General features: G+C 43.6%; 1 protein-coding gene across 2 annotated transcripts in view; it reads left to right on the top strand.

The window, feature by feature from the left end:
• LOC140426994 (glucocorticoid receptor-like) overlaps positions 1-27,999 on the top strand; it is a 170,231-nt gene that overhangs the window by 68,529 nt on the left and 73,703 nt on the right. For both annotated transcript variants that reach the window (XM_072512350.1, XM_072512349.1), the window contains exon 3: positions 26,484-26,650. In XM_072512350.1, the coding sequence (XP_072368451.1) occupies positions 26,484-26,650 (167 nt within the window). The remainder of the gene's footprint in view (positions 1-26,483; positions 26,651-27,999) is intronic.

Genomic DNA, 27,999 nt, shown 5'->3' with positions numbered 1-27,999 from the left:
GCCGAAGAGCCTGTTCCTGTGCTGTAATTTTTCTTTGTTCTTTATTGTCACAAGTAGGCTTACATTAACACTGCAATGAAGTTACTGTGAAAAGCCCTAGTCGCCACAATCCGGCACCTGTTAATAGCATGTCATTCGGGACTTGTGTGAGGAAACCGGAGCACCCGGAGGATACCCACGCAGACACACGGAGAACGTGCCAACTCCGCACAGACAGTAACCCAAGCTAGGAATTGAACCTGGGACCCTGGCACTGTGAAGCCATAGTGCTAACCACTATGCTACCGTCCTGCCCCAAAGAAATGGCTTCGGGACAAAACAGAGTTGTGGTAAATGACTCTCTTCAGACTGGAGGACAGTGGTGTGCTCCAAGTGTCAGTACTAGGCTTATTATTTTGTTAATGTGTGTAAATAATTGCATATTGGGATACAGAGTAAAAGTTCAACACCTGCTGATCATAGCAAACCTGAGGTGTGGCAAGCATTTAGGCTACGACCTACATTGAGGCTGATACGAATTGATTGCAAAAGGGCATAGATTATTTGGCAGAAAGGACAGACAAGTGGCAGATGAATTTAATACAGAGACGTGTGAGGTGTTGCATTTTGGCAGAACGGTTAGGGAGAGCAAGATAGACTTAAAAGCAAAGTTCTAAAAAAGATCCAGGGTCAGAGGGATTCATGTGTATAGATCTTTGCAAGTGGCTGAATATATTGTGAGAAGAATAAGCAAAGCATAAGGGGAGGGATTCTCCGACCCATCGGCGGGGTTTTGGCGGGGGCGGGAATCGCGCTGGGCGCTGGCAGTGGCCCCCCCCCAGCAATTCTCCGGCCCGCGATGGGCTGAGTGGCCGCCTGTTTTCGGCCAGTCTGGTCGGCATAAATTACAACAGGTACTTAGCGGCGGGGCCTGGCTGCGCAGGCGGCCTCCAGGCTCCTCGGGGCGGGGGGGGGTGCGCGGGGGGATCTGGCCCCGGAGGTGCCCCCACGGTGGCCTGGCCCGCGATCGGAGCCCACCGATCCGCGGGCGGGCCTGTGCCGTGGGGGCACTGTATTCCTCCGCGTCGGCCGCTGTAACAGTCCGCGATGGCTGACGGGGAGATGAACCCCCACCTGTGCATGCGCTGGAATGTGCCAGCACACGCTGCCGCTCCCGCGCATGCGCCAACTCTCGCCGGCCGGCGGAGGCCTTTCGCGCGCCGCAAAGCACTCTGGTGCAGGCCTAGCCCCTGAAGGTGCGGAGGATTCTGTACCTTCGGGGCGGCCCGACGCCGGAGTGCCGGTTTTCGCAGAATCCCGCCCGAGGTATGGAGTACAAAAGCAGCAAAGTTATGCTCAACCATTATAAAACTCAAGTTAGACCATAACTATAGAGTATTGTGTCTAATCCTGGTCACCCCACTTTATAAAGAATATGAGACTCCTTGAGAGGGTGTAGAGGAGATTTACAAGAATGGTCCCAGGGATGAAGGACTTTTGCTCCAAGGTTGGAGAAGCTGTGGTTATTCTTCTTGGAGCAAGCAAAATTGAGAGTAGAGTTGATAGAGGTGTACAAGATTGAGAGGCTTAAATATGGTTGACAAAGAAAGGCTGTTCCCATTGGCTTATTGTGCAAATACTAGAAGAGACAGATTCAAGGCTTTGGACTTAGAGATGCGGGGGATTGTGGTAAGTACTTTTTATGCAGCAAGTGCTAATGATCTGGAACTCATTGCCTGCAATGATTTCAAAAAGGGAATTGGATAGGCATTTAAGGGAAATAAACTTGCAGGACTGTGGGATAGAGCGAAAAGATGGGTCTAAATAGATTGCTCTACAGCGAGTATGTTGAAAGGCCTCATTTTGTGCTGAAATGACTCTATAACTCCATGACTCTACTAGTTCTTTCTTGGGCCCTAAATTGCAACTTAAAATATCAACTAAATTATTGGGAAGATTTCAAAGATGACTTATGGTTTTTCAAAACGTGGTGTGATTATATGTGCTGGAATTAATAGATTGTTTTTTTTAAGAATATCCAATTCTTTTTTTCCCAATCAAGGAACAATCTATTTATTTATTTATTTTAAAAATCTTTATTGTCACAAGTAGGCTTACACTAACACTGCAATGAAGTTACTGTGAAGAGCCCCTGCGTGACCAATTCACTTACCCTGCACATCTTTTTGGGTTGTGGGAGTGAAACCCATGCAGACCTGGGGAGAATGTGCAAACTCCACACGGACAGTGACCCGGGGCCAGGATCTAACCCAGGTCCTCAGCGCCATGAGACAGCAGTGCACCACCTTGCAACCTTGGAGCAAAAGTCCTTCATCCCTGGGACCATTCTTGTAAATCTCCTCTACACCCTCTCAAGGAGTCTCATATTCTTTATAAAGTGGGGTGACCAGGACTGCACCACCGTGCTGTCCCAATTAATAGATTGGGTTAGCTAGAGGCTTCTCTTTTGTAGTTACAAAGCAGGCCAATTGATTTCATTCAACATAAAGCAGGTAAGATGTCATAACATGCCCATGGAATTTCCCAGAATTTAAAAACGTATAAGTTGATTGAGGCCAAGTTTGCATCACACGCAGGTTGAGATTAATAATTCATGTGAGATATTTGCAGCAATCTGTTCCTGCTTGATTTTTGTGAATATAGTACCAACAGAACATTTAAACTGAATGAATGTTAAACTCTTCTGTTTGATTTTAAAAGCAGCAGTCCTTTTAGGATCTGTTTAGCTAATTCCTAATTGCTATTTTGTCTCAACATAATAATTATACCGCTGATAGAATCATATAACACACAGAAAGAGATTATTTGACCAGTTGTGCTTGATTGTGCTTGAGTTGATTCTTAAGCTGTCCAATTTTGTGGCAAAGCCCAGCTTTTTTCCATAACCTTGCAAATGAGTAAAAGTTCCTGTAGAATCTGATTCCTCCATCCTTTTCAAGTAGTGCATTCCAGAGTTTAACAATCCTGTGTGAAGAGGTTTCTCTTTGTTTCCGCTCTAGTTTTATTGGCAGTTATTGAAAATTTGTAACCTCGAGTTACTGACTTATTTACAAGAGGAAATAGTTTCTTCTTACTTGCTCCATCATAATTTTGAATATCTCCGTTAGGTCTTAACTTTCTCCGCTGTAAGAATAATACCAGCTTCTTCAGTTCACGTGACTGATGTCACTTATCTCCTGCTGAGCCTCCCTGTACACTCTCCAGGGGTTTGACATCTTTCCTGAAGTGTGATGCCCAGAATCATATTCAAGAGTTGTATTGGAGGTCAATGCACTATCCGCTTTACCTAATATTGAACGCATTCAAAATATACAGTTAAACAAGGGATTTAAAGACTTCACACGACTTCCTTGTTTATTTAGCATGAAATGCCTCCATTTACAAAGCCATGTTCTGCTATCCTTGTACTATCAAATGTAATTCACAGTGATAGCTATGTTATATCTTCTATAAAATTGAGATGGGTAACTTGAAGGTACATATAGAACGATATGTGTTTTGTCCTAAAGGTGCTGAGCACACCAGAAACTTGGAGGACTGACAAGATATTCAATGTGATACGCCAGGTCCAGTTTTTAGGTGGATTTTGGAACAGAGTAGTTGCTGCCAACCAAAGGTCATTCTTCCCATTATCCATATTTTGTTTGAGCACATAATGGGAAAGTGTGATTTTGCAGTTATGCTTTTGTCCAAGTTCTTGATTTCCGAGGTGTTGCCAAGGTGAGAAAGGAACTGCAAGCTGGGCACATCCCCATGTGGAAAGAAGAAAAATTGGAGGCACAATCAGCCCACGGATGCTCGCCCATCTTTTAGAGGTCAGCTCTAATGTATCGCTGATTCTCAAAAGGCATGTGGCATGAGAGACTACAAATGGAGAAAAGATCATGAGAGAATTAAAATATTCATATATATATATATATATATATATATATATTTTTTTTTAGATCTATGGGGAAAGAAAGTCACATGTATCTCTGGTATTTCAGTAAAGATGAGAATGTAGACCACTACAGTGTGAAACTTCGATCCATTAGTAGTTTTAAACCTTATCTAACCAAATGCCAGGAAATGCTTTGCTGCATCTTCATGGCTATATAACAAAGTAGCTTGAGGACTCCATGCCATGATAGGCCCCTTGTGGTAGCTTCCTGAGTGAAATAAGACATTCTCCTTCACCCTCCACCCCCCAAAATAAAAAACTGACTATTTCTCATAAATGAAAACCGACAAACCCTGACACCAGGTCAAAAAAGATGTGAGGAGATGTGGTGAAATGTTTGGTCACAGAGGTACATTTGAAGGAAGGTGTTAAAGGTAGCAGGACAGTTGCAAAGATTCAGTTAGGGAATTCCAATGTTTCGAGCAATGTTATCTCCGAGATTGCCAACCACAAGGCTGGATTTCGAAATTTACTAAATTCTGGATGCTTGTACCGCTAAGGACGACAGATTGAACAAATGGATCAATTTTTAAAATTGGAGCTGTTGAGGGACCGATTGAATAGGTGAGTGGTACTAGTTGGGATTGAAATGGGCAGCAGAATTTGGTTGAACTGAGGTTTGAGTGGCGGCAGTATGATAGACCAGGAGAGCATTTGAACAGTAAAGTCTAGAGGCAAAAACGACCAGGATGAAGATTTCGGCAACATACCTCACCCCAGTGCACCCCACCTCTCACAGGCGCTGCCTCCCTTGCCTGCATATGATGCCAGTGTATCACTTGTTGTTCCTTTCTGAATTTGATGTTGGTTAGAATACTAAAAGAAATAGATTAAGCTCCAGTAAAGACTTCTACTTGCTTGTTTTGTCATCAGTTGTGAATTTTCCATCAACCAGTGGGTGCTGAATTGCAATGTGGAAGGATATAAAAGCATGGCAGGGAGTTAAATGTGGCTCAGTTGTTGTTGCAATTAATATTGTTAACACAATTGGCAACTAACCTTGAAGTCCACTTCATCATGGTGAAGGGTGAAAACTGAATGCTAATAAGAACTGCCTGTATCAAAGTCTATTTTTAGCACGCAATTTTGGTCTTCATTACTGATTACCATAAATTAAACTTGCCAGGAGGTGCTAAAACATACACCTACAGGTTTAATACTCCATGCTGATTTAGAAGCAGTTTTCATAGACCAACTCCGACAGCATTGTTGAGTGCTGAAGGAGGCCACGAGGCTCATCATGTCTGCACTGGTTTGCCAAATGAGCAATTTATCTAGTGCCATTCCTCTTCTCACAGCCCTGCACATTCTTTCTTTTCAGATAACAGTCTAATTTTCTTTTAAATGCCTCAACTGAATCTGCCTTCACGACACTCAAGCAATGCATTCCAGACATTGAACACTTGTTGCGTGAAAAGGTTTTCATGTGCTTTTTTGTTCAGTTTGTTAATTACTTTGAATCTGTGCCTTTTCATTCTTGATCTTTTCACGAGTACGAACACTTTTCCCTATCTATCCTCATGATCTTAAATACCTCGGATCAAATCTCCTCTCAGCCTTCCCCTCCAAGGAAAATAGACCCAACTCCTTCAACCTACTTACGTGGCTGAAATTCTTCATATCTGGAGAAACTCTTCTGAACCTTTTCTGCATATTCTCTAATGTCTTTGCATATTTCTGAATGTGCAGTGCCCAGAACAGGAATTTAACTGGGGCTGAACTATTGTGAAATACAAGTTTGACATAACCTCATTGCTGTTGTACTCTATGCCCCATCAATAAAGCCTAGGATACTATATGCTTTATTAACCGCCCTCCCAATCTGTCCTGTCATAAGGCTTATGCACATATACACCAAGGTTCCAGCCCTGGGGAGATGGTGGGTAGGGAAGGAGTCTACCACACCCTCCTCTGCCTGCCGCTGTTGCTCTGCCTGCCCTCACCTTCTCCCCCCATTTCTCCAAAAAAGCAAAATGGAGCTCGAGTAAGATGTCCATAACCTAACACTCCCTTTTTTCCTGGTTATTTCTATTAAGTGAGAGGAGCTCTCATTCACTCTTTTCAGGTGAGGTACTCAGAATTGTTTAAATGACTGTTGCCAATGTGCTGATGAAGCTGAGAGTCTGCCAGAGTGTTTTAAAAGTCCTCTTTTAAACTTCCAGGAGCAAGTGAACAGTAAAAGGTGATTTGCCTTTAAGCGTTGCTCAAAATCCTCAGTAATGACTTGTTTCCTTATGTGATCAGTTGGTCATTGTCAGGAGAGGGCATGAGGTCAAGTGCTAACCACCAAAATGCAGCCTTGTCAATGAGTGCTAACAAGCAATCTAGGTGGCAATCATCCCTTTCTTCTGGGCAGCCGATCCTAGCATGTGCTTCAACTCCTTTACCAAAATGGCACTAAATGCACACCGAACCAGTGTTTCAGTTTGAGGCTTTTTAGCACCTACGATAGTGTTATAGGTCAGGGTTTAGAGAACCCCAAAGTGTATCATGGAGTTCACCTGACCCACAACTTTTAATAGATTGTGGTATGGGGAGCGCACGGCCCACTCTACAAGTGTGGTACTTCAGAAAGGGAAAAGTTCTTTTTTAAAGCAAAACAATGTTTATTCTATGAACTCAAGTTAACCTTTTTAAAACAAACAGTGAATATCTTAGCAACCAGTAAATCAAATACACCACCCAAAGAATACAAGTCTTAAGTAATCTGTATGCTGTCCTTTTATACCCAAAAGACTTAACACACCTTTAAACAGAAGCACATCAGAGTTTACATTCAATACTGAAAACATTTATAATTCTGAATTTACCAAATGATTAAGAGATAGTCCTTCATGGCAGAGAGCTCAACAATACAGCTGCTTTGGCTGACTTCAGCTGCAACACACTGAAAAACAAAACCAAAAAGACAGTGTGGTATTATCAGGTATTACGGTACCTGAGAGGCTGAAGTACCATTGGTTAAACCTAGGGGTTTACCATTGGCTGTATAGTATAGTAACACCGCCCTGATAGGCGGGGTATAAGAACCCGTGCGGTCCCAGCAGCCCTCATTCTGCACCTGAGCTGCTGGGGAACAGTTCTAGCTTATTAATGCCTTCAGTTGTACTACAACCTCATTTTAGTAGTGCATCATAATTGTGCATCAATTTAACAAGCTGGAACTAAATAGAAAGAATGGACCTCCGAATCAAGCCGGAGTGTCTGCAACTCAGTCCCCACGCGACAAACTCAGTGGCGATTTTTAAGCACTGGCTGACGTGTTTTAAAGGCTACCTTGAGACGACTGGAGGCACACCCTCGGGAGAGCAGAAACTGCACGTCCTGCACTCGAGTAAGCCCTGGGATCTACACCCTCATCGAGGAGGCGGAAGATTTTGATGCAGCAATCAAACTTTTAAAAGGACACTATATTCGCCCAGTAAATCAACTCTACGCTCGTCACCTGCTTGCAACAAGACAACAAAACCCCGGGGAATCATTGGAGGAATTCTACCGCACGCTATTGGTGCTGGGCAGAAGCTGTGGCTGCCTGCAAGTTTCGGCGAGCAGGCACACGGAACTCCTAGTCCGGGTCGCCTTTGTAGCAGGTATGAGCTCTTCAGAAATCCGCCAGCGTCTTTTAGAGAAAGACACTCTGGGACTTAGGGAGGCACAGGCCCTTTCAGGGTCCATGGACGATGCCTCCAAGAACGCCCGATCCTACGTGCCCGTCAATCCCGATGGACCCCGCTGCTTTTGCGGGCAGGGAAAACACCCCCGCCAGCGCTGCCCGGCCCGCACATCCATCTGCAGGGGGTGCGGCAAAAAGGGCTATTTCGTGGGGGTCTGCCAGGCATGAGTGGTGGCCACGGTCTCCAGCGGCGACTCCGGACCGCCACAGCGAACATCTCCAGGGGCCCCGGGCGGCCAGCGGTCACCGCCACCCCCGTATCCCAGGCCCACGTGCGGACCCCGGGCACCGCCATCTTGTCCCTCGGACACCACGCTGGACGGATGGGCGCCACCATTTTGTCCACCCCCAACCACCATGTGCGACCAATGGGAGACGCCATCTTGGATGCCCCAGGACCCCAGCTCGGCCGACCTCGCACTGCCGTCCCAGCAGCCCTCATTCTGTACCTGAGCTGCTGGGGAACAGTTCTGGCTTATTAAAGCCTTCAGTTGGACTACAACCTCGTTTTAGTAGTTATTGATCATGCATCAGACAGACACACCCAAGCTTTTCTCAAAGTGAAACTAAAAAGCAGAATCAGAGCTCAGCTCCACCCACACTCTTGACATCACTGCAGCAACATGAGCAGTCAAACATTTCTTAAAGCGACATTCTCATGACAGTCGTCATTGAAAATCCCACATGAGACGTCGGACCATAATAATAATGTTGCCATGTATATGGTATAAAGGTTGGTTTAATTGGTGTTGAGCTTAATGTCGGTCTTAATGTAGCTACCTTCTTGAAACGCTACAATCTCTTTGGTGTAGGTCCACCAGCATTTGGGGGGGGGGGGCACGGTTAGATTCTCGCTTGTTGGAGATGTTCACTGCCTGGCACTTGTGTGGCTAATTGCCACTGGTAAGCCCAATCCTGATTATTGTCCAGGTCTTTCTGCATTTGGACATTCACTATCTGAGGAATCACGAATGGAGCTAAACATTGTATAGTCATCAGTGAACATCTCCACTTCATCCTTATGATGGAGGGAAGGTCATTGATGAAGCTGCTGAAGATGGTTGGGCCGAGGACACTATCCTGAGGAACTTGTAGTTATGTCCTGGAACGAAGACGGTTGACCTCCAACCACCACAAGCATCTTCCTTTGTGGCAGGGGCAACTCCAGCCAGGTCACCTCCAATGAGGGTTTTCTTCCTGATTCCCATTGATTCCAGTTTTTCTGGGGCTCCTTAATGTCACGCTCAGTCAAATGCTGCCTTGATATCAAGGGCAATCACTCTCACCTCACCTCTAGAATCCAGCTCTTTTTTTTTGTTTGTGTTTGAACCAAGGCTGCAATGTGGTCAGGAACCAGATGGCCCTGCTGGAATCCAAGCTGAGCATCAATGAGCAGGTTATTGTTCAGCAAGGGCCCCTAAATAGCACTGTTGATGCCCCCTTTCATCACTTTAATGGTAATCGAGAGTAGATCAATGGGGTGGTAATTGGCTGGGTTGGGTTTGTCCTGTTTTTCATGTACAAGACATACCTGGGTAATTTTCCACATTGCCGGGTAAATGCCAATGTTGCTGGTGTCCCATATATTCATTCCATTGGATAATACAGCCTGAATGTTTGCATAGATAGAGCTGTCCAAAACACCACTTGTGCACTTCAGGTCTGATAGGACAAGGTCTAAACTTCAGCATTCTTTGGAGAGGTAGGGTATCCTTTTGGATTGTTACCCTTTTGGGAAAAGTTTCAGGACAACTTTGGGAGAGGTAAGATGCCCTTTGGAAGAGGTCAGGTGCCATTTGGGATTGTTAAAAGTACACAAGAATGGTTGAAAAAAGCACATTACAAGCCCCCACCTCCACACCTTATCCCAGCCTTCAATTTATTTACTGAGCCAAATCTCTCAGATTCACTTCACCTTATCCTTGAATCACTTTTCTCCAGTTTCTCTCCCATTTTCCCTCACAAACTCTTCAAACTGATCTTGTCTACAAGTCACACCTCATACTCCAGTATCCCGTTCCCAATTAACTGCTGATCACCCTTCCGAACCCCCAAATTAGCTAACATTGTAAATGGTTCCCCCTCAAGTATTGTCCATCTCATTTTCAAAACCAGAGTCACAAGCTGCCCTCCCACCCCAGTCAGCCTATCCAATACGTCCTCTTTATCAATTTTAGCCAATCAAGTGTCTCACCTACCTCCTTTTGCACAATGATATGTGCAGTATGTTCCTTTATGGAGCCAGATGCAAAAGGAATGCTGAACTCTATTATTAGTAAATCTTAACAATGCACCTCGAAAATCATAGTGTGATCAAACAAACTCAACATGCTTTTATGAAAGGAAAATTGTGTCTTTTTAAAAATAAGATCATTTATGGGATGTGGGCAGTGCTGATGAGGTCAACATTTTATTGCCCATTCCTAGTTGCCCTTCAGAAGGTGGTGGTGAGTGGCCTTCGTGAACCACTGAAGTCCTTGAGGTGTAGGTACACCCACTGTGCTGTTGGGGAGAGTGTTCCAGGATTTTGACCCAGCAACAGTGAAGAAATGCTGATATATTCCAAGTCAGGGTGGTGAATGACTTGGAGGGGAACCTCCAGGTGGTGGAGTTCCCAGATATCTGCTGCTCTTGTCCTTCTAGATGGTAGTGGTGGTGAGTTGGGAAGGTGCTGTCTAAGGAACCTTAGACAGTGTATTTTGTAGATGGTACACAAGGCTGATACTGTTCATCGATAGTGATTGAATGTTTGTAGAGGGGATAGCAGTCAAGTGGGCTGCTTTGTCCTAGATGGTTTCAAGCTCCTTGAGTGTTGTTGGAGCAGCACTCCTACAGGCAAGTGGAGAGTATTCCAACATACTTGTCCCTTGTAGATAGCGGACAGGCTTTGGGGAGTCGGGAGGTGAGTTACTCGCCGTAGGATTCTTAGCCTTTGACCTGCCCTAGTAGCCACAGTAGTAATGTGACTAGTCCAGTTCAGTTTCTGATCAATGGTAACTCCCAGGATATTGATTATGGGGGATTCAGCTATGGTAATGCCATTGAATGTCAAGGGGTGGTGGTTAGATCCTCTCTTCTAGGAGATGGTCATTATCTGGCACTTTTGTGGTGCGAATGTAACTTGCCACCTGTCAGCCCAAGCCTGGATATTGCCCAGGTCTTGCTGCAATTGGACATGGACTGCTTCATTATCTGAGGAGTCGTGAATGGTACTAAATATTGCAGTCTTCCGCAAACATCCCCACTTTGACCTGATGATGGAAAGGAGGTCATTGATGAAGCAGCTGAAGATGGTTGGGACTAGGACACTACCCTGAGGAACTCCTGCAGTGACGTTCTGGAGTTGAGATGATTGACCCCGAACCATCACAACCATCTTCCTTTGTGCCAGGTATGACTGCAACCAGCGGAGATTTTTTTCCATTGATTCCCAATGACTCTAGTATAGCTCAAGCTCCTTGATGCCATTCTCGATCAAATGCTGCATTGATGTCAAGGGCAGTCACTCTCACCTCACCTATAGCATTCAGATCTTTTGTCCATGTTTGTCTTAACAAATTTTGTTTGTTGAGGACGTTACCAGTCGGCGAACCAATAGATTTAATACACTTGGATTTTTTTTTTTAATTTTAAGGCGCCAAACGAATTGACATGCAAGATCGCTTGATTCGAGAGTTGGCAGTAAAATATTAGCATGGTGAAGAATTGGTTAATGGACAGGAAGCAAAGAGGATGGCATTTTCAAGTTGGCAGATTTGGAATACCACAAGGATCATTACTGATGCCGTAACTAATTACAATCTATTTCGTGACTTAGATTAAGTTGTTGGGAGTAATGGATCTAAGTTTGTTGAAGACATAAAGTTAGGTAGAATGCAAACTCTGAGGAGGCTGCAAAGAAATAGATTGGTTAAGTGAGTGGCCAACAAGGTGGCAGATCAGCTATAATGTGGGGAAGTGTGAGGTTATTCACTTTTGTAGTAATCCTAAATAGCACCAAGAAGTCTCAAATGCCCCCTGAAATGGAGGGCAGTTAGCGATGGGCAATAAATGCTATCTGCAACTAAGCATCTGTTCTTTGGTTAAAATTAATTTCAAAACCATATTTCCAAAGTTCTCACCACATCTGTGATGCAATCAACATCCCATTAAAGAAATCTAACTGTATCAAGCCAGTTTTTAATGGATAAAGTTTGGTGAAATTTACTTTACTCACTGTTACTGAAATATAATTCAGACTGCAACGCCTTGCGCTCACATGTGCAGTGTTAAAATGGAAATCAGGAGGCTGCTGCCTGAAGTGCGCAGGTATTCTAAAAGCTTTACTATCGTGGTATCTCACTGAAAGACTATGCATTGAAATACATCATAGGGTGTGAAGTTGCTGTACTCGTGTGATATATACCCAGTAAACTCACCAGAAAAGGTTAGGGTCTGTTTGTTCAATACAAGTACGTTTTTGATGGTGTGGTAAATCATAATTACTGCTAGGCAACAATTCTGGCACTCAATATGAGCATTTACAAGTGTGAAGTCTGATCTTTCAGATTTTAATTATAAACAAAGGTTTTTTGAAAATCTAAAAATTAAATAAACATTTTGAACTTTTATCTCTCTTAATCCCTTTTTTACTTATTTTGCTCACTGTATCTGATTTGACATTGAATTAACTATTCTGAGGACGGCTTCCTGGTTCAGGACCCATTCTTTGGTTGGATTGGTTAAGGAGATCCGCAGTTGCCCTGTTCATACAGATCCTGCCCAGAGGTTGTTGCGCCAAAATAGCTCTCTAATTACAGTAAGTTCTACTGCAAAATAGCTTAGAAAGCCAGTGGATGTAATGCATGTCTGGGGCCATTTGTTCACCACTAAGAGAAAATCAAGCCCATCCTGTTTCCCACCATCTCAATTTGGGTATTCTTCGTGTTACATTGCAAGTTTTCTTCCTAATAGGGGAGATTTTTTGTGCCAGAATTTAATTTAGCTGTTTCTGATGGTAGCAACCACAGAATGAACTAACAGGATTATCAGGAGAATCCAGATTTTGTTTCAAAATCTTCATAGCAGCTTTACTTGTTCTACAGCTGGCACAAGCATTCGAATAACCTAGTGTAAATATACAGTTTGCAAAATGAGAATTATTTGAGTGGAGAGAGCCTCATGTCAACTGTTCAAAATACTACTGTGATTATTCTGTGCTGAAGAAGCCATCTCTTAATTCAACGAATAAGAATGAAATAAGGCATACTTGCAGACAGTATGAAATAGGTGGTGGTAGTAGCTATTACATTTTGCACACACAGCCTGGGAGTAGCGTTGTATAATGATTAAAGGGGATGCTGACTAAAATAATAATTAGTTTCTAGTAAGCAATTTATTGCTCTTTAGGAAACCAAAAACATGCAGAATTTGTTTTTATACAGCTCAAAGGACACTTGGTTTTTAAAAACATTGAGGTGAAATTCTTCAAGGTGGACATGAGAGAAATACCTTTCTGTTCCTTTAAAAATAATTCATTCTCCAGCTCGTCGTAATATGCTGCAAAGCATCCAGTTCCGTAGTGGTGTACTTCTGAATTCCTGGCGTCTTGGGTTACACAGATTTTACAGCAGCAAAACAGTCCATTCAACCTAACTGGCCTAAGCCGTTGTTCATGCTACTCGAGCTCTCTGCCTGCTCACCTCGGCTATCATCGAGTATTCATTAATTTTGTTCCTTGCTCATATACCTATTCAGCTTCCCTTTAATTTATCTATGTAATTCAACTTTACTACTTTATATGGTAGCAAATTTCACATTCAAACTTTAAGAGGTTTCTCCTGAGTTTCTTACTGGAGTTTTTAGTGACTGTCTTATATTTATGACCTCCTACTTCTGGATTCCCTCAAAGTGAGCACATTTTCCCTGCATCTATCCTATTAAACCCCTTCATAATTTTAAAGACCTCTACTCGGTAATTTTTGGCTACCTTTGAAGAGCGAAAAGAACCTCCATCTATTTAGTTTTTTGTGATACTTACAACCTCTCGGTTTTGGTGTCACCCTTGTAAATATTTTTTTCATCTGCCTCTGCATCTTTTTTGTAATATGCAAATATGGTCTAACCAAGATTGATTTATATAGTCTTATCTAGTCTCTGTAGCCAGTTCTTTGACAGCCTGGTGGAATTAGTCTGTTTTCAGTTCAGAAAAAAACCAAGAGGCTTCTTATTAGAGGCTTGCAAAGCTAAAGCTTCTTGATTCACAAAGGAAATAGAAGTTAAAATGAAGTAGAAATCAGCTGCAGAATACAATTGAAAACCATGCAGAATGCAGAGCACAGGGAGAAATTTAAAAAAGGAAATAAGACAAAAGAGAATTTGAAATATATTGATGGATAATGTGAGATAGGACCTAAATAATATATTTATGAACAAAAAAAGTGAAAGGATAGTTAAAAGAATGGTGGAGCCTATTAGGAACAAAAATGGGAATTGTTAAGCGGACAGAGAACAAGACTGAAGTACTGGATGCATACTTTGCATCACAAATATATAAAACAAAAAAGAGTGGCTAAGGTAAATATTGGTCCTTTAGAGGATGAGAAGGGAGATTTAATAATGGGAGACAGTCTTCACAGTGGAAGACACAAATAACATGCCAGTGACTGATGGAAATGAGGCTATGACAGGTGAGGACCTTGAGATGATTGTTATCACTAAGGAAGTAGTGATGGGCAAGCTTAATTAATAGAAAGCAAAGAGTGGGGATTAATGGGTGTTTCTCTGGTTGGCAGTCAGTAGCTAGTGGTGTCCCTCAGGGTTCAGTGTTGGGCCCACAATTGTTCACAATTTACATAGATGGTTTAGAGTTGGGGACCAAGTGCAATGTGTCCAAGTTTGCAGATGACATTAAGATGAGTGGTAAAGCAAAATGTGCAGAGGATACCGGAAGTCTGCAGAGGGATTTGGATAGGTTAAGTGAATGGGCTAGGGTCTGGCAGATGGAATACAATGTTGACAAGTGTGAGGTTATCCATTTTGGTAGGAATAATAGCAAAAGGGATTATTATTTAAATGATATAATATTAAAACATGCCGCTATGCAGAGAGACCTGGGTGTGCTAGTGCATGAGTCGCAAAAGGTTTGGTTAATGGTAACCTTCAGGATGTTAATAGTGAGAAATTCAGTAATAGTAATGTTACTGGGTGTCGAGGGCAATGGTTAGATCCTCTCTTGTTGGAGATGGTCATTGCCTGGCACTTCTGTGAAATGAATGTTACTTGCCACGTGACAGCCCAAACCTGGATGCTGTCCATGTGTTGCTGCATTTGGGCATGAACTGCTTCAGTATCTGAGGAGTCATAATTGGTGCTGAACATTGTACAATCATCAGCGAATATCCACACTTTTGCCTAATGATGGTGGAATGTCATTGATGAAACAGCTGAAGATGGTTGGGCAGGGGCTGGTTTAGCACAGTGGGCTAAACAGATGGCTTGTAAAGCAGAACAAGGCCAGCAGCGCTGGTTCAATTCCTGTACCAGCCTCCCCAAACAGGCGGCGGAATGTGGTGACTCGGGGCTTTTCACAGGAACTTTATTTGAAGCCTATAAGCGATTTTCATTTTTTCATTTCATTTCCTAGGAAATTATCCTGAGGAATACTTTGTAAATAAGGACATTGAAGACAAAGCAAGGAAGCCATGTTACACCTTTACAAATCACTAATTAGACCTCAACTGGAATACTGTGTCCAATTTCAGAAGATGACAGGGCCTTGGAGAAATTACAGACGAGGCATACCAATTTGATAATAAAAATGGGCGACTTCCGTTATGTGGGGATTGAAGAGCTGGGATTTTATTCTTGGAGCAGAAAATGTGATTGAAACACCTAACTGAGATATTCAAAATGTTGGAGGCTGTGACACACTATATAGTGAGAAACTGTTTCCCCTTTCAAGTGGGTTGTAATCAAATGTTATGAAGTTAAAGCAACTGGGGGGAAAAATCGAGAGGAGAAAGAGATATTGGGCCTTTACTTCCTCTTATTGGCAGTGGAGGGGTGGGGGGTATGGGATGATGATGAGATAAGTCCCTGTGGAGGAATCCCATGGCTGAGGAGTTGGTGTTGGCATTGTTAATCCCTTCGTGGTTGGGGAGATTGGGGGATTCCCATGCAGGGGTAGCTAGGAGTGTGTCCCCTGGGCCTGTACAATATTTGCCCAGAAGTTAGAAGTGGTTTTAACTGTTTCTGGGTAACTATTGGTGTATCCCAGGCGGAACCATGTATTGATTAAAGATTTCAGTACAAATTGAACATCCCTTATCCAAAATTGTGAAGAATTCCAAAATCCACATTCTTCGAGCGCTTACGTGACGCCTTGAGTGGGAAATCCCACAAGGCTCTGGGGAAGTTCTCTGAGCGATACACAGGTCCCAACGCACCGCACTTACGCAGATCCCGGGAACAGGCTGTTCTGCCCCCTCAAAAGTTAAATTCCGAGATCTGATACACACTCAGCCCCAAGCATTTTGGATAAGGGCTGAACCTGTACTGGAAAGAGAGTATGTTCCAGAGTGGTCAAGGACCCAATCTCTCTGGCGAGAGGTACGGAAGGAAAAAGAATCAAAAACATTGGTCGGCAGAGATGTAAAAAAAACAAATTTACAAAAAAATTACAGAGAGATGCAAGAATTATAGAGTAATTATAATGGAGGACTTCAATTATCCAAATATAGACTGGGATAGAAATATTGCAAAGGGACAGGTAGTGTGTTCAAAATAGTTTTCTGCCGTAGTGTTCCGGTCCAACAGAGGGCAGGCACCATTGGACCTGGTTCTGTGTAATGGCTTAAGTGGATCAAATTACAATGGGAGAGCATTTAGGGGATAGTGACCATTGTATCATGGTTAGGTTAGCTATGTGAAAGGGCAAGGAACGGTCCAGAGCAGGGATAGTTAACTGGGGGAAAGACACCATCAATGGGATGCAAATGCATCTGAGTCGACTGAGTTGGGATTAAATGTTGGCAGGAAAAGAGGGTGGCTGAACAATGGACTTCAAAGAGATGGTGCTGTAGGCAATATCAGGGTATATTCCCAGTGTGGCACTGATGGTTACCCCAATGTTTTAGCTCCCACTTTCCCAGGGCAGGTGCAACAGCTCCAGGAATCAAAACCCATTTCTCGCACACCAGTCTTTTTGAGTAATGTACCCATCTCTCTGATCTTATTTACCCTGCCAATTTGCTCATAGCTCAGGTAGTAATCCAGAGATTATTGCCTTTGTGATTCTGCTTTTTAATATAGCCCCTATCTGTTCATACTCCCTCAACAATGCATCTTTCTTAGCCCTGCATTTCATTGATACCCACGTGGACCATGAAAACCCGATCTTTTCCTCCCACCCAGAGACGGACTGAGTGAAACACAGTGCTGCAGCGCGCCCATACAGAGAGGTGACTGTTGTGGTGGGAACACCAGTCAGAATCTTGGTAGCTCTAAATTTGCTGATAGGCTCATGCCATCTGATTGGTGGTCTCCCCTTTAGAGCGGGCAGACAATTTGCCAGACGTTGAGAAGTGGTGGAGATTTAGAGCAGTTCAGACACGGATCTCCTGAATTGGTGTGAAGTTTTTGAACTTTAATTGAGTAAAGGTGCAAAACAACAGCTAGGATTTTGGCATTTGGTCTGGCGGTCAGCCTGAGGCAAATGTGAGGTCACCGACCTAACATGGTGCAAGTGTGCAAAGCCTTCAGCGATTTGAAGAGGAGGCTCTGGCCAACAGACATTGAGCAGAGCAGTGGGGGACTCTCTGCCTCCAGGCCAGGGCTGAGGAGGCAAGCAACTAACCAAAAAGAACAGAGGCCATCAGGTCAGATAGCCAGCAGTCAGCCAGGAGCACAGTTGTCGAGGCCTGGCCATCTGAATGAGAGGTAAGCAGAACAGAGGTTGGGAGGTGTAAAGAAGATCAGGCAAGTGTCTCAGGGAATCAGGAAGCAGAGACCAGTAGGAGAGTGGTGACTCAATCAGAGGCCAGCCAAGCATCAGGGCTGAGAGTGAGATGGCTGGGCTGCAACTGGATCAGGCGGTGGGCAGCTGGAGCGGGGTAACTCGTCCAGAGGCCATCCAGGCAGATCTGAGAGTGAGAGGGTTGGGCAGCAACCAACATCATCTTTCTTCTTGTTTTTGCATGCTGAGTTTGCTTCCTTTTTTGGTGTCAGTCATTTCTCTCCCTGATTGATTGCGGTGTTTTTTGTGATACCTGCTTGCCTTAACCATCCATCGGCATCACAGCTTTTCGAAAAATGATTGCCAGCAGCCAGTTACTCTGGTAGGATTTTGGCAGTGAACTCTGGCTCATCCAATTCCTTTCACAATTTCTGATGATCACACCCCCCCCTACCAACTCATAAACTTTGTTTAATTCGTCACTGCTTTTGAGCAGCTTAGACAATCAGGCTTCACTCGACAGAAGGTTCATGAATCGCTGAAATCATGAGATCATCCCCATCAATGTGAAGAGACACTATGAATCTGGCAATCCAAAACGCAGGAAGTTGAAGGCGAGGCAAGAGGCCGAAGCTAGGCAAAAGACTATTTGGCACTTATTTTAAAAGGCCCAAACTGCACATTCATCCTCAACAACAACATCCATTAAGGTTTTGGTGGTTGCCTGGTGACTTCAACCTGCCGGAAACAACACATCGCCTGAGAAACGTAAATATAATGTGGCCTCTGAAATAGGAATGGAACTACAAGATACTGCTCAAGCTTATTGTTCTTCTTCTGCTGCTGAAGTGAGGGAAGAAACCTACCCTGAAGACATTGCCGTGTGACCAAAATCTCTTACACTGGGTGTGATTGAATATTTTGTAATAAATAGACCAGAGAACATAAATAACATGGAAACTCTGAGAAAGGAGTTTGAGGTTCGAGGCCAAAAGCAGTTTGGAAGTCTTCATGAGTCCCATTGGCTGAGGGTGAAGAGAAGTGGCATGATGAAAAGAAGAAATAGGGTGATTTTTTTTCTTCAGAAACCTCTAAGGCAGTCTATTGTTATGTTTGCAAATTATTCCCTGACCCTAGTAAAGGGAAATAATCATTTGTCAATGGGTACTCTAACTGAGAAATGTTGGAAGAGATATTATTACTGATCATGAAACTTCTAAAAGTGTGTGCATTCGTTCAAAGATGTAACTTATCTGAAATAATTTTTTAGCCTGCCTTGAATACCTCCATGAAATTTACAAGCTTCTGAAAGAGCATTTGAAAAGTTATCAATATTGTGGCTCGGGAAAGAGTAACTTTTTAATGCACTGAAACTATGATGACCTCATCACTATAATGGCAGAGTGGCTCAGAAACCAATTGCTAATAAAGTCAAAGGTGCTAACTACTATTCCATAATAGTTGATTCAATAGCAGATGTGAGTCATGTGGACCAATTAACATGAATTTTAAGATAAGTGACCAGCGATGTGAAGTTGTAGAGTGATCACTCTGGTTTCTCCAGCTCCAATCCACAGTTCTGAGTACCTGAGGATAATGATTTGGGATATAATTTCAAATTTAGGTTTGGGCATCAAAAATTGTCATGGACAGAGCTTTGATAATGCCCTAAATATGGCAGGAAAATATTCAGGTCTACAAGCAAGACTGAACCGTGCAAGCCTCTGTGCATTATTCATTCTATGTTCCAATCACTCCTTGAATTTATTCTGCAAAGCAGCAGCTGAATCGTATGAGGCAGCCATACATTTTTTTGACTTTGTTCAAAACGTATATGGCTTCTTTTCGGTTTCCACGTATTGGTGGAAGAAACTGAAATCACGCTAGGAGCAGGCATATGGAAAACATTTAACAGTCAAAATAGTTTGTGACACCTGGTGGTCTGCTCATGCAGATGCTGTTCTGGCTTTGAAAGTGAATTTTGTTGATATAAAGGAATGCTTATCAGATATAGCCACATCTAATTCAGAAAGCTAAAGCAAATTGCTTAGAGAAGTTTGAAAAGTATAAAAGTACAGTTTTTACTGTTTTGTGGAATAGCTCACTTCAAACAATTAATGCTGCCAGCAAATCACCGCAAAATGTTGATACATCACAATTGTTAGCCTCAGTTAGAAGGTTTGTCATGGAAGTTCAAAATGACTTCCAATGGAAGTAGAGGACCTGACATTAACAAAGAATAATGATAACGTACACAACACAGGAAGTAATTTTTTGATGAAATAGAGACAATTAAATCACTTTGAAAGAGAAGATTATCGTTGAGATTGTCAATGTTATTTGTGACACAGTAATGATGCAATTGCAGAGTAGAAATTAATCTCTGAAGAAGACTTGAATTATTTTGTGTGCTTTTTGACAAAAGTTTGGATGAGAATGCTCAGAGCTGCTGCAGTAAGATGTTAATTGAATTCTACCAGGAGGACATGGACACAAATCTTGCTAAAGATGAAGTGAAACAATTTGTTCATTTTATCGATGAGCTCTGTGCTTCAAGACCACCAGCTGATTTGTGCTCACATGGAGGTGATGGTTTGCAGGTAACCTTTCCACACCGGGGGCGAGATTCTCCGGAAGCGGCGCGATGTCCGCCGACTGGCGCCCAAAACGGCGCAAATCAGACGGGCATCGCGCCGCCCCATGGCGGAGACCGAGGCGGAGGCGAAAGGGAAAGAGTGCCCCCACGGCACAGGCCCGCCCGCGGATCGGTGGGCCCCGATCGCGGGCCAGGCCACCGTGGGGGCAGCCGCCGGGGCCAGATCGCCCCGCGACCCCCCCAGACCCCGGAGCCCGCCCACGCCACCTTGTCCCGCCGGTAAGGTAGGTGATTTAATGTACGCCGGCGGGACAGGCATTTTAGCGGTGGGACTTCGACCCATCCGCGCCGGAGAATCGAGCGGGGGGGCCCGCCAACCGGCGCGGCGCGATTCCCGCCCCCGCCGAATATCCGGTGCCGGAGACTTCGGCAACCAGCGGGGGCGGGATTCACGCCAGCCCCCGGCGATTCTCCGACCCGGCGGGGGGCCGGGGAATTTCGCCCGTGAAGATCATTTTAGCAATACCTGTCACAAATGCTTCCGGTGAACGTTCTTTTTCTGTATTGAAAAGAGTGGATAATTGTGGAATACGATGAGTCATGAACATTTGACATGTTCAGCAATACTGACAATTGAAACTGCATCCTTACAAGATTCCACCTACATTGATGTAGTTTTCTGAACTTAAGGAAAAATGCAAAAGAAAAGCTATCTAATGTAAGTTGCCATAGATTGCAAACAACTGAAGCAAGAAAATCTAAAAAATCTGTCCCTCTACCATGTTCTTCATTCTAAACTGTGTTCTTCAAGAGAACATATGCTGGTCTGATCTAATGGCTAGTGGTCACGCAGACCGTTATAACTGGTGAGTAACCACCATTCCCCATCACTCTTTACTGGCTTTCAGAAAGTTTCTTAACACTTCTGGACAAATCCTGCAAGACAGTTGCCAGCAAAGCCACTGATATTACACTTGGATTGGGCATTACATTTGCTCCTGCAGTGGACTTTTACTGTCTCAATCTGTCCTGCACTGGCCTCTGCTGCAGTTATATCATGGTAGCACAGTGTGTAGCACTGTTGCTTCACAGCTGCAGTCTCTCCTTCCTTCCCTATGTACGGTAATGCATTGTTTGTACAGCATGCAAGAAACAATACTTTTCACTGTATACTAATACATGTGACAATAATAAATCAAGTCAAAATATCCAGGGTCCCAGGTTCATTTCTCGGCTTGGGTCACTGTGGAGTCTGCCTATTCTCCCTGTATCTGCGTGGGTTTCCTCCGGGTTCTCCGGTTTCCTCCCACAAATTCTGAAAGACGTGCTGTTAGGTAATTTGGACATTCTGAATTCTCCCTCTGTGTACCCAAACAGGTATATGGTGACTAGGAGCTTTTCACAGCAACTTCATTGCAGTGTTAATGTTGTGACAATAAAGATTATTTTTATATCATTGGCTGAGTTCTCCACTCTGTTGCTCATCAGCCAGTTTATTTTTGCTTGCCTCACAAGACACATCACAAATATTGACCATCTCTAATGTCATGCTGACAACAGATAGGCTTGGATTTCAATTTATCAATTCGTACAGGCTTGTTGTTGTTATAAGTTAAAGGTATGGATAAAATAAACGTGGAATGGATGCTTCCTCTTGTGGGGCATTCTAGAACAGGAGGCCAAAGTCTTGGGAAGAGAGGTAGCAAATTTAAAATGGATTTGAGGAGAAACTGCTTCTCCCAAAGTGTTCTGAATCTGTGGAATTCGCTTCCCCAGAGTGCAGTGGATGCTGGGACAGTGAGTAAATTATAGGAGGAGTTAGACAGATTTTTTTTTTTTCTTTCTTTTAAATTTAGTGTACCCAATTCATTTTTTCTAATTAAGGGGCAATTTAACATGGCCAATCCACCTACCCTGCATGTTTTTGGGTTGTGGGGGCGAAACCCACGCAAACACGGGGAGAATGTGCAAACTCCATACAGACAGTGATCCAGAGCCGGGATTGAACCTGGAACCTCGGCGCCGTGAGGCAGCAATGCTAACCACTGCGCCACCGTGCTGCCCAAGTTAGACAAGATTTTTAATTGGTAATGGGTTGAAGGGTTTTTGAGAACTGGCATGATGGTGTGGTTAAGGCCAGGATGAGATCAGACATGATCAAATGGCGGAGCAGACTCAATGGGCCAGGTGGCCTAATTCTGCTCTTATGAACTTATGAGCAGTAAAGCAGTCTGTCAAGCATTGATTTTGAGTTTCTGTGCCTTGTATTGTGTAAGCTGAGGGTGGGTTTTGTCAGGAAGGCATTTATGTAATTCGAGGTGGGGATCCATGTCATTGGAGGTGGGCTGTCACCTCATGAGAGGGCGGGTGACATGGTGCCCCCACAAAGAGGGGGAGCATGCAGCCCCCAAAAGTGTTAAGTCTCACCCTAAGTTCTCTCCACTCCTGAAGAGATGTACTTGGCACCCAGGCACCAGACAGACAGCATTGTATTTGGGACACGCTATCTTGGCTGCACAGAACGTTATAATTTCCCTGTCTATGGTCTCCCTGCCTTTGTACTCCAATTGAATGGCCTGCTGTATCATGGTGCTGTGGCAGTTTTCTCATCTACCCTACAATCCCTCCTTTTATTCTTACAAGCCGCAAGAACGTGGACCTGTTGGACAATTGCAAGGGCTGAGACTCCTCATTTGCTACCTTCTGCATTCCCATACCTGCCTCACTTGCAGCCACACATTGCTGTTCCTGACTACGGACCTAATCTGAAAGACTTAGCCTAAGAGATGTGACTGCCTCCTGGAACAACATGCCCACGTATATTTCCCCCTTCTAGATACACCGCAGAGCCTGAAGCTTGGACCCCAGTCCATCAACTCAGAGCCAAAGTTCCTTGAGCTGCAGATGTGATTGGCGTGGATCACACAGGCGTCCACTAGCACGCATATGCTGCAGCTGAAACATATCACCTACCCTGTCATCTTTATACTGTTACATTCAATGAATTAATTTTGAAGTTTGCAACACTATTCAATGATCATCTGTAGTTTTGTTATGGAGTTTAATCATGCTATAAATTTAATATAATACTCATATATCATAAGTACTAGTTTAATGTACTATCCCAGTTTAAAGAGAGAAAAAAACTTTTAACTCCCTAATCACCTGCCAGCTCACCTAATTAATGCTTCTAGGTTTCTTTCTTTCCTTCCACTCATTTTTGTAAAAACTAGGCCAGATAGCACTTTCTCACTCACTACACCAAATTCCCATTGTTAAGAATTTGTCCTAGGTGCATGGATAAAAAGCTGCACCTACATGATATATTGCATCAACTCTGTTTTAATCCTTGTTTTTCACTTGATAACACCACTGCATATGGTGACATGACGGTAACTAGTTGTTTTATAATTTGCTTAATTATTTTCAAGAGACAAAGGATGTGATGCGAAACACATTTCCATTCTCTTGCTCAGTGGATTTTGTGTAGCTAGGAGACAAATACTATGGCAGGGAGGGCACTTCAGTGGAGAAATTAAAAGTTGAAGTCATGGGAAAGTTGGGTATGGATTTGGGAGGCAACAACATGTACTAGAGAAAAGGGCGATTGTAGGTGAAACAGTAGCTTGCAGGGACAGAAGGGTCAAGGGGCAGATTTTCTAAGTGGGGGCAGAAGAACCATTTTAAAACATAATCTAACATTAGATGCCATGAAGGGAAGTTTTGAGGTCAGCTAGATAAGAATGGGATCAAGAGATTAGGAGGTACACTTCATAGATGGAAAAGATATGAGGGTAAATGGGAGAAAGACTTAGGTCAGGGCTGTGAGTAAATCTGGGAGGTTTAGCTTGGTGGGAAAGAAAGGAAGTTAGATGAATGACTTCAGTTTTATACAAATTCCTTGTACTTGTTGGAAGGGAAAGTGGAGGGCAGAGGTTCTGAAGAGTGATCTTAAAATAGTGGCCAGTTTTGGCAGAGAAGAACAAGGCTCAATAGTGCTATATGTGGCAATGGATGACTAAACCTGATGTGCACTGAAAATGCTCAAGTCCAGACCTTTGGAGTTGAGAAATCAAAGATTAGGACTACCCAAGCACTAGAGTGAAATGGGAGAGAGTAAAGGTTTTGTTGGGACCAAGAGTTTTGAGGGTTGTGGTGAGAGTGTGGATGGGGAACATGACAGTTGTAGAAGTGTCATGGTGTAGAAAGGGTCAGAAAATGCACAATTTAAAGTTTAAATATGTAGTTGTAAATGACTTCGAGTTTTCCTCAGGGAAGATGCAGAATCTCGTGAGTTGGAAATGGATGTGGGTGATGAAGGATACAATAAATATTTCAGAGATGGCCTTGTGTATGAGTAACAAAGAAAATTTATGGAATTAACAACAGATTTTTACTTCTGGGCTGGAGTTTTGTAGAGGTGTTGGGTGCGATTCTCCAAGCCCCGCGCCGGGCCAGAGAATCGGCGCAACCGTGCCACGACGCCCCTACAACGGCGCGCGATTCTCCGAGGTGCGGAGAATCTGCGCCATTTTCGCCGGCTCGTTTGACGCGGTGCGGGCCTCTGGAATCGGCGGGGCCGCCTATTCTCCGGCCCGGTTGGTCCAAGTGGCCGTGCAGAAAAAGCAAGTCCCGCTGACGCCGTTCACCCCTGGTTACTGCCGGTGGGAACTCTGCGCAAAGGGTTGGGGGGCGGCCTGTGAGGCGGGGAAAAGCGCTCCTTCACCGGGGGGGGGCTCCAATGGGGTGTGGCCTGCGATCGGGGCCCACCAATCGGTGGGCCAGCCTCCTCCCCCCCCCCCCCCCCCCCCCCCCGTGCCTACTTTGTTGCGCGGCCGGCCCCTGAACCCCCACGCCACGTTGCGTAGGGATCGGTGCGCTGAAGAAGTCCCCCGTGCATGCGCAGGTTGGCGTGGCCCAACTGCGCATGTGTGGGTTGGCGCAGCGCCAGGAAGGGAGGCTGGAGCGGCGTGAACCGCTCCGACGCCGTGCTGGCCCCCTGTGGGGGACAGAACCTGTCGTGACGGCGCGAACACTTAGTCTCCATTTTGGAGAATCGCCCCCCAATGTTTTGCCCTTGTTTCTTAGTTTGTTTCTCTCTTATACATCTCAAAAGTCCAATGGACAGATTTCAACGAAACTTGGTATACAATTAGGAAAAAACCCCAAGGAAGAATTGATTAGTTTTTGGTGAAGATGCACATCCAGATCCTGGAATTTTATAAAGATCCGTTAGCATTGGGAGAGAGGGCAAATTAGCTTTTTAAGAATATTATGGGTTGTTTTAGAATGTTGTAGATCATCTCTGCTGCTCTGGTGAAATGTGCCACAGTTGTTAAGTGAGCAGACTTTTCAGAGCTAAGTTGTTGGATGTGAATTGGCTTGAAGCCCCCTCAGTGAGATGGAATCTATTAATAAAACAAATTAATTTTCAACTTTGTAGTTACAAAGCATCAACCAGGCAGGAAAAATCCTCCGGGAAGAGCTGCTTAATATAATGGCGTTGAGTTAATGCAGTGGAGGTATGCGCAGTACCGAGTGTCCTATTTTCTTGCGTGTGTCCATTCTGCTTCAATATATAGCCACACTGATGTAGCCTACATGAAGTAGCAATATATTTTCTGTAAATATTGATATATATGCTGTGATCCATTCCATTTTTTTCTTGCCTTCCTATGATATTTGGATAATTGCATGAGAATTTTGGAAATTTTGACTAATAAATTTACAGTTGCTATAGGATAATCCTGTTCTGGCGATGCCTTTCATTTAAAGACAGCTTTCAAGAATCAGTCGGAAAATAAACTTGAACTAGATTAAAGGCACAGTAAACGTAATGGAATGTCAGAGAAACGAAATGTATAGTGACTTTAAGATCAGTTGATAATTTGGGAAAAGAGAATGAACAAACAGGTCTTAGCACAGATTAATTGGTGCCAGGGGTCCAAGGTAGAGAACTTAATACACTGAAATCAGGAAAATGATGCAACAGCATGGGCTCCCTTGAACGGTACTTGTCACAGTTATTGGAAACTCAAAAGGGATTTGCAAAATGAAAAGTCCGAAGTTTCATTAGTTTTGCAAAGTGAATTGTAATGCTGCCAGCAAATTCCCAGTATTGGTTTGGTGAAACTTGCACAAAACTTTGTGTTTAAACATTAAAGTTTGGAGTGGTCATTTCAGAGAACTAAATTGTATCAGTGCGAAATAAGCCGTTCTTGGCACGTGATACAAATTTAACAGAAAGTAATTTAAATTGAAACACTAAATTTGCATTTTTTTTTTGTTTGGCAAATCTGACTATTTTGATGTGAACTGAAAAACATTTTTTTTCTTCCAGCACGGATCTGAAATCTGAAGGAAGCTTATCAACAGCCTCCACTTCTACTGCCGCCTCAGGGCCACCTGCCAAAGTCTGTCTGGTTTGCTCAGATGAAGCATCTGGATGTCATTATGGTGTTCTTACATGTGGCAGTTGCAAAGTTTTCTTTAAGAGAGCTGTGGAAGGTAAGAAGTGGGTCCTTTTCCAGTATGTCCATACACTTCAAAAATTTGCTCCTGCCCTCTTATTTACTATTACTTGTTCAAAAAGAAGACTGAATACAAATCCATAGAGCTGACTGGCTCTATATAAGTAGAGACACTGCAGCAAAAAAAATAATTAAAACCGGGACAAGATTTTTCAGTACTTGTTAATGTGTAAAATGTCAGACACAGCACATTGTCTATTTTATGAGCTCCAGCAACAGACTTCACATAATATGGCTACCAGCAATGTCACTGGCCTTTAATGCCACAAACTTAATCCTTTGTCATCCAGCAGCAGTCTCTGGCCAAAAGGACTGTTTTGCCACCAGCAGCAATTACAGCTTGCATTAGTTATGTTATGTAGATGCAGTAAAACGTCTTAAGGTGATCCACTGTAGTGTTACAAAACAAAATTTGACTTTGAGGCACAGTAGGAGATAGTAAGGCAAATGGTCAGAAGCTTGGCAAAAGTGGTAGGCTTTAAGCAGGGCAAAGAGGTTTAGTGTGGAAATTACAGATCTTAAGGCTCCAAGGCATGACTGCCTATTTTTCAAAATATTAATTCACGGGATCATTCCCAATCATCTTTGAGTAGATGCTTGCAAGCCATCTCCTTGGATGACTGTCATCCGTGTGGTAATGGTACTCCCGCAGTGCAAAAGGAGTTCCCAGAATTTTGATCCAACAATTGTTATGGGCCAGGGTTTAGAGAATCCCAAAGTGTATCATGGAGTTCACCTCACCCACAACTTTTAATAGATTGTGGTATGGGGAGCACACGGTCTATTCTACAGGTGTGGTACAGCAGAAATGGAAAAGTATTTTTTAAAGCAAAACAATGTTTATTCTATGAACTCAAGTTAACCTTTTCAAAACACACAGTGAACATCTTAGCAACCATTAATTCAAATACAACCCCCAAAGAATACAACACTAAGTAAACCTTTAAGCTTCCCTTTTTAACATCCATACGACTTAAAAACAAAACCTTTATCAGAAGCAAGAACAAAGAACAAAGAAATGTACAGCACAGGAACAGGCCCTTCGGCCCTCCGAGCCCATGCCGACCATGCTGCCAGACTAAACTACAATCTTCTACACTTCCTGGGTCCGTATCCCTCTATTCCCATCCTATTCATGTATTTGTCAAGATGCCCCTTAAATGTCACTATCGTTCCTGCTTCCACTTCCTCCTCCGGTTGCGAGTTCCAGGCACCCACTACCCTCTGTGTAAAAAAACTTGCCTTGTACATCTACTCTAAACCTTGCCCCTCTCACCTTAAACCTATGCCCCCTAGTAATTGACCCCTCTACTCTGGGGAAAAGCC

The sequence above is a fragment of the Scyliorhinus torazame genome, chromosome 7, assembly GCF_047496885.1.
Source record: "Scyliorhinus torazame isolate Kashiwa2021f chromosome 7, sScyTor2.1, whole genome shotgun sequence".
NCBI lineage: Eukaryota > Metazoa > Chordata > Chondrichthyes > Carcharhiniformes > Scyliorhinidae > Scyliorhinus > Scyliorhinus torazame.
Note: the sequence above shows the minus strand (reverse complement) of the source record. Positions and strands in the feature narration are given on the sequence as shown.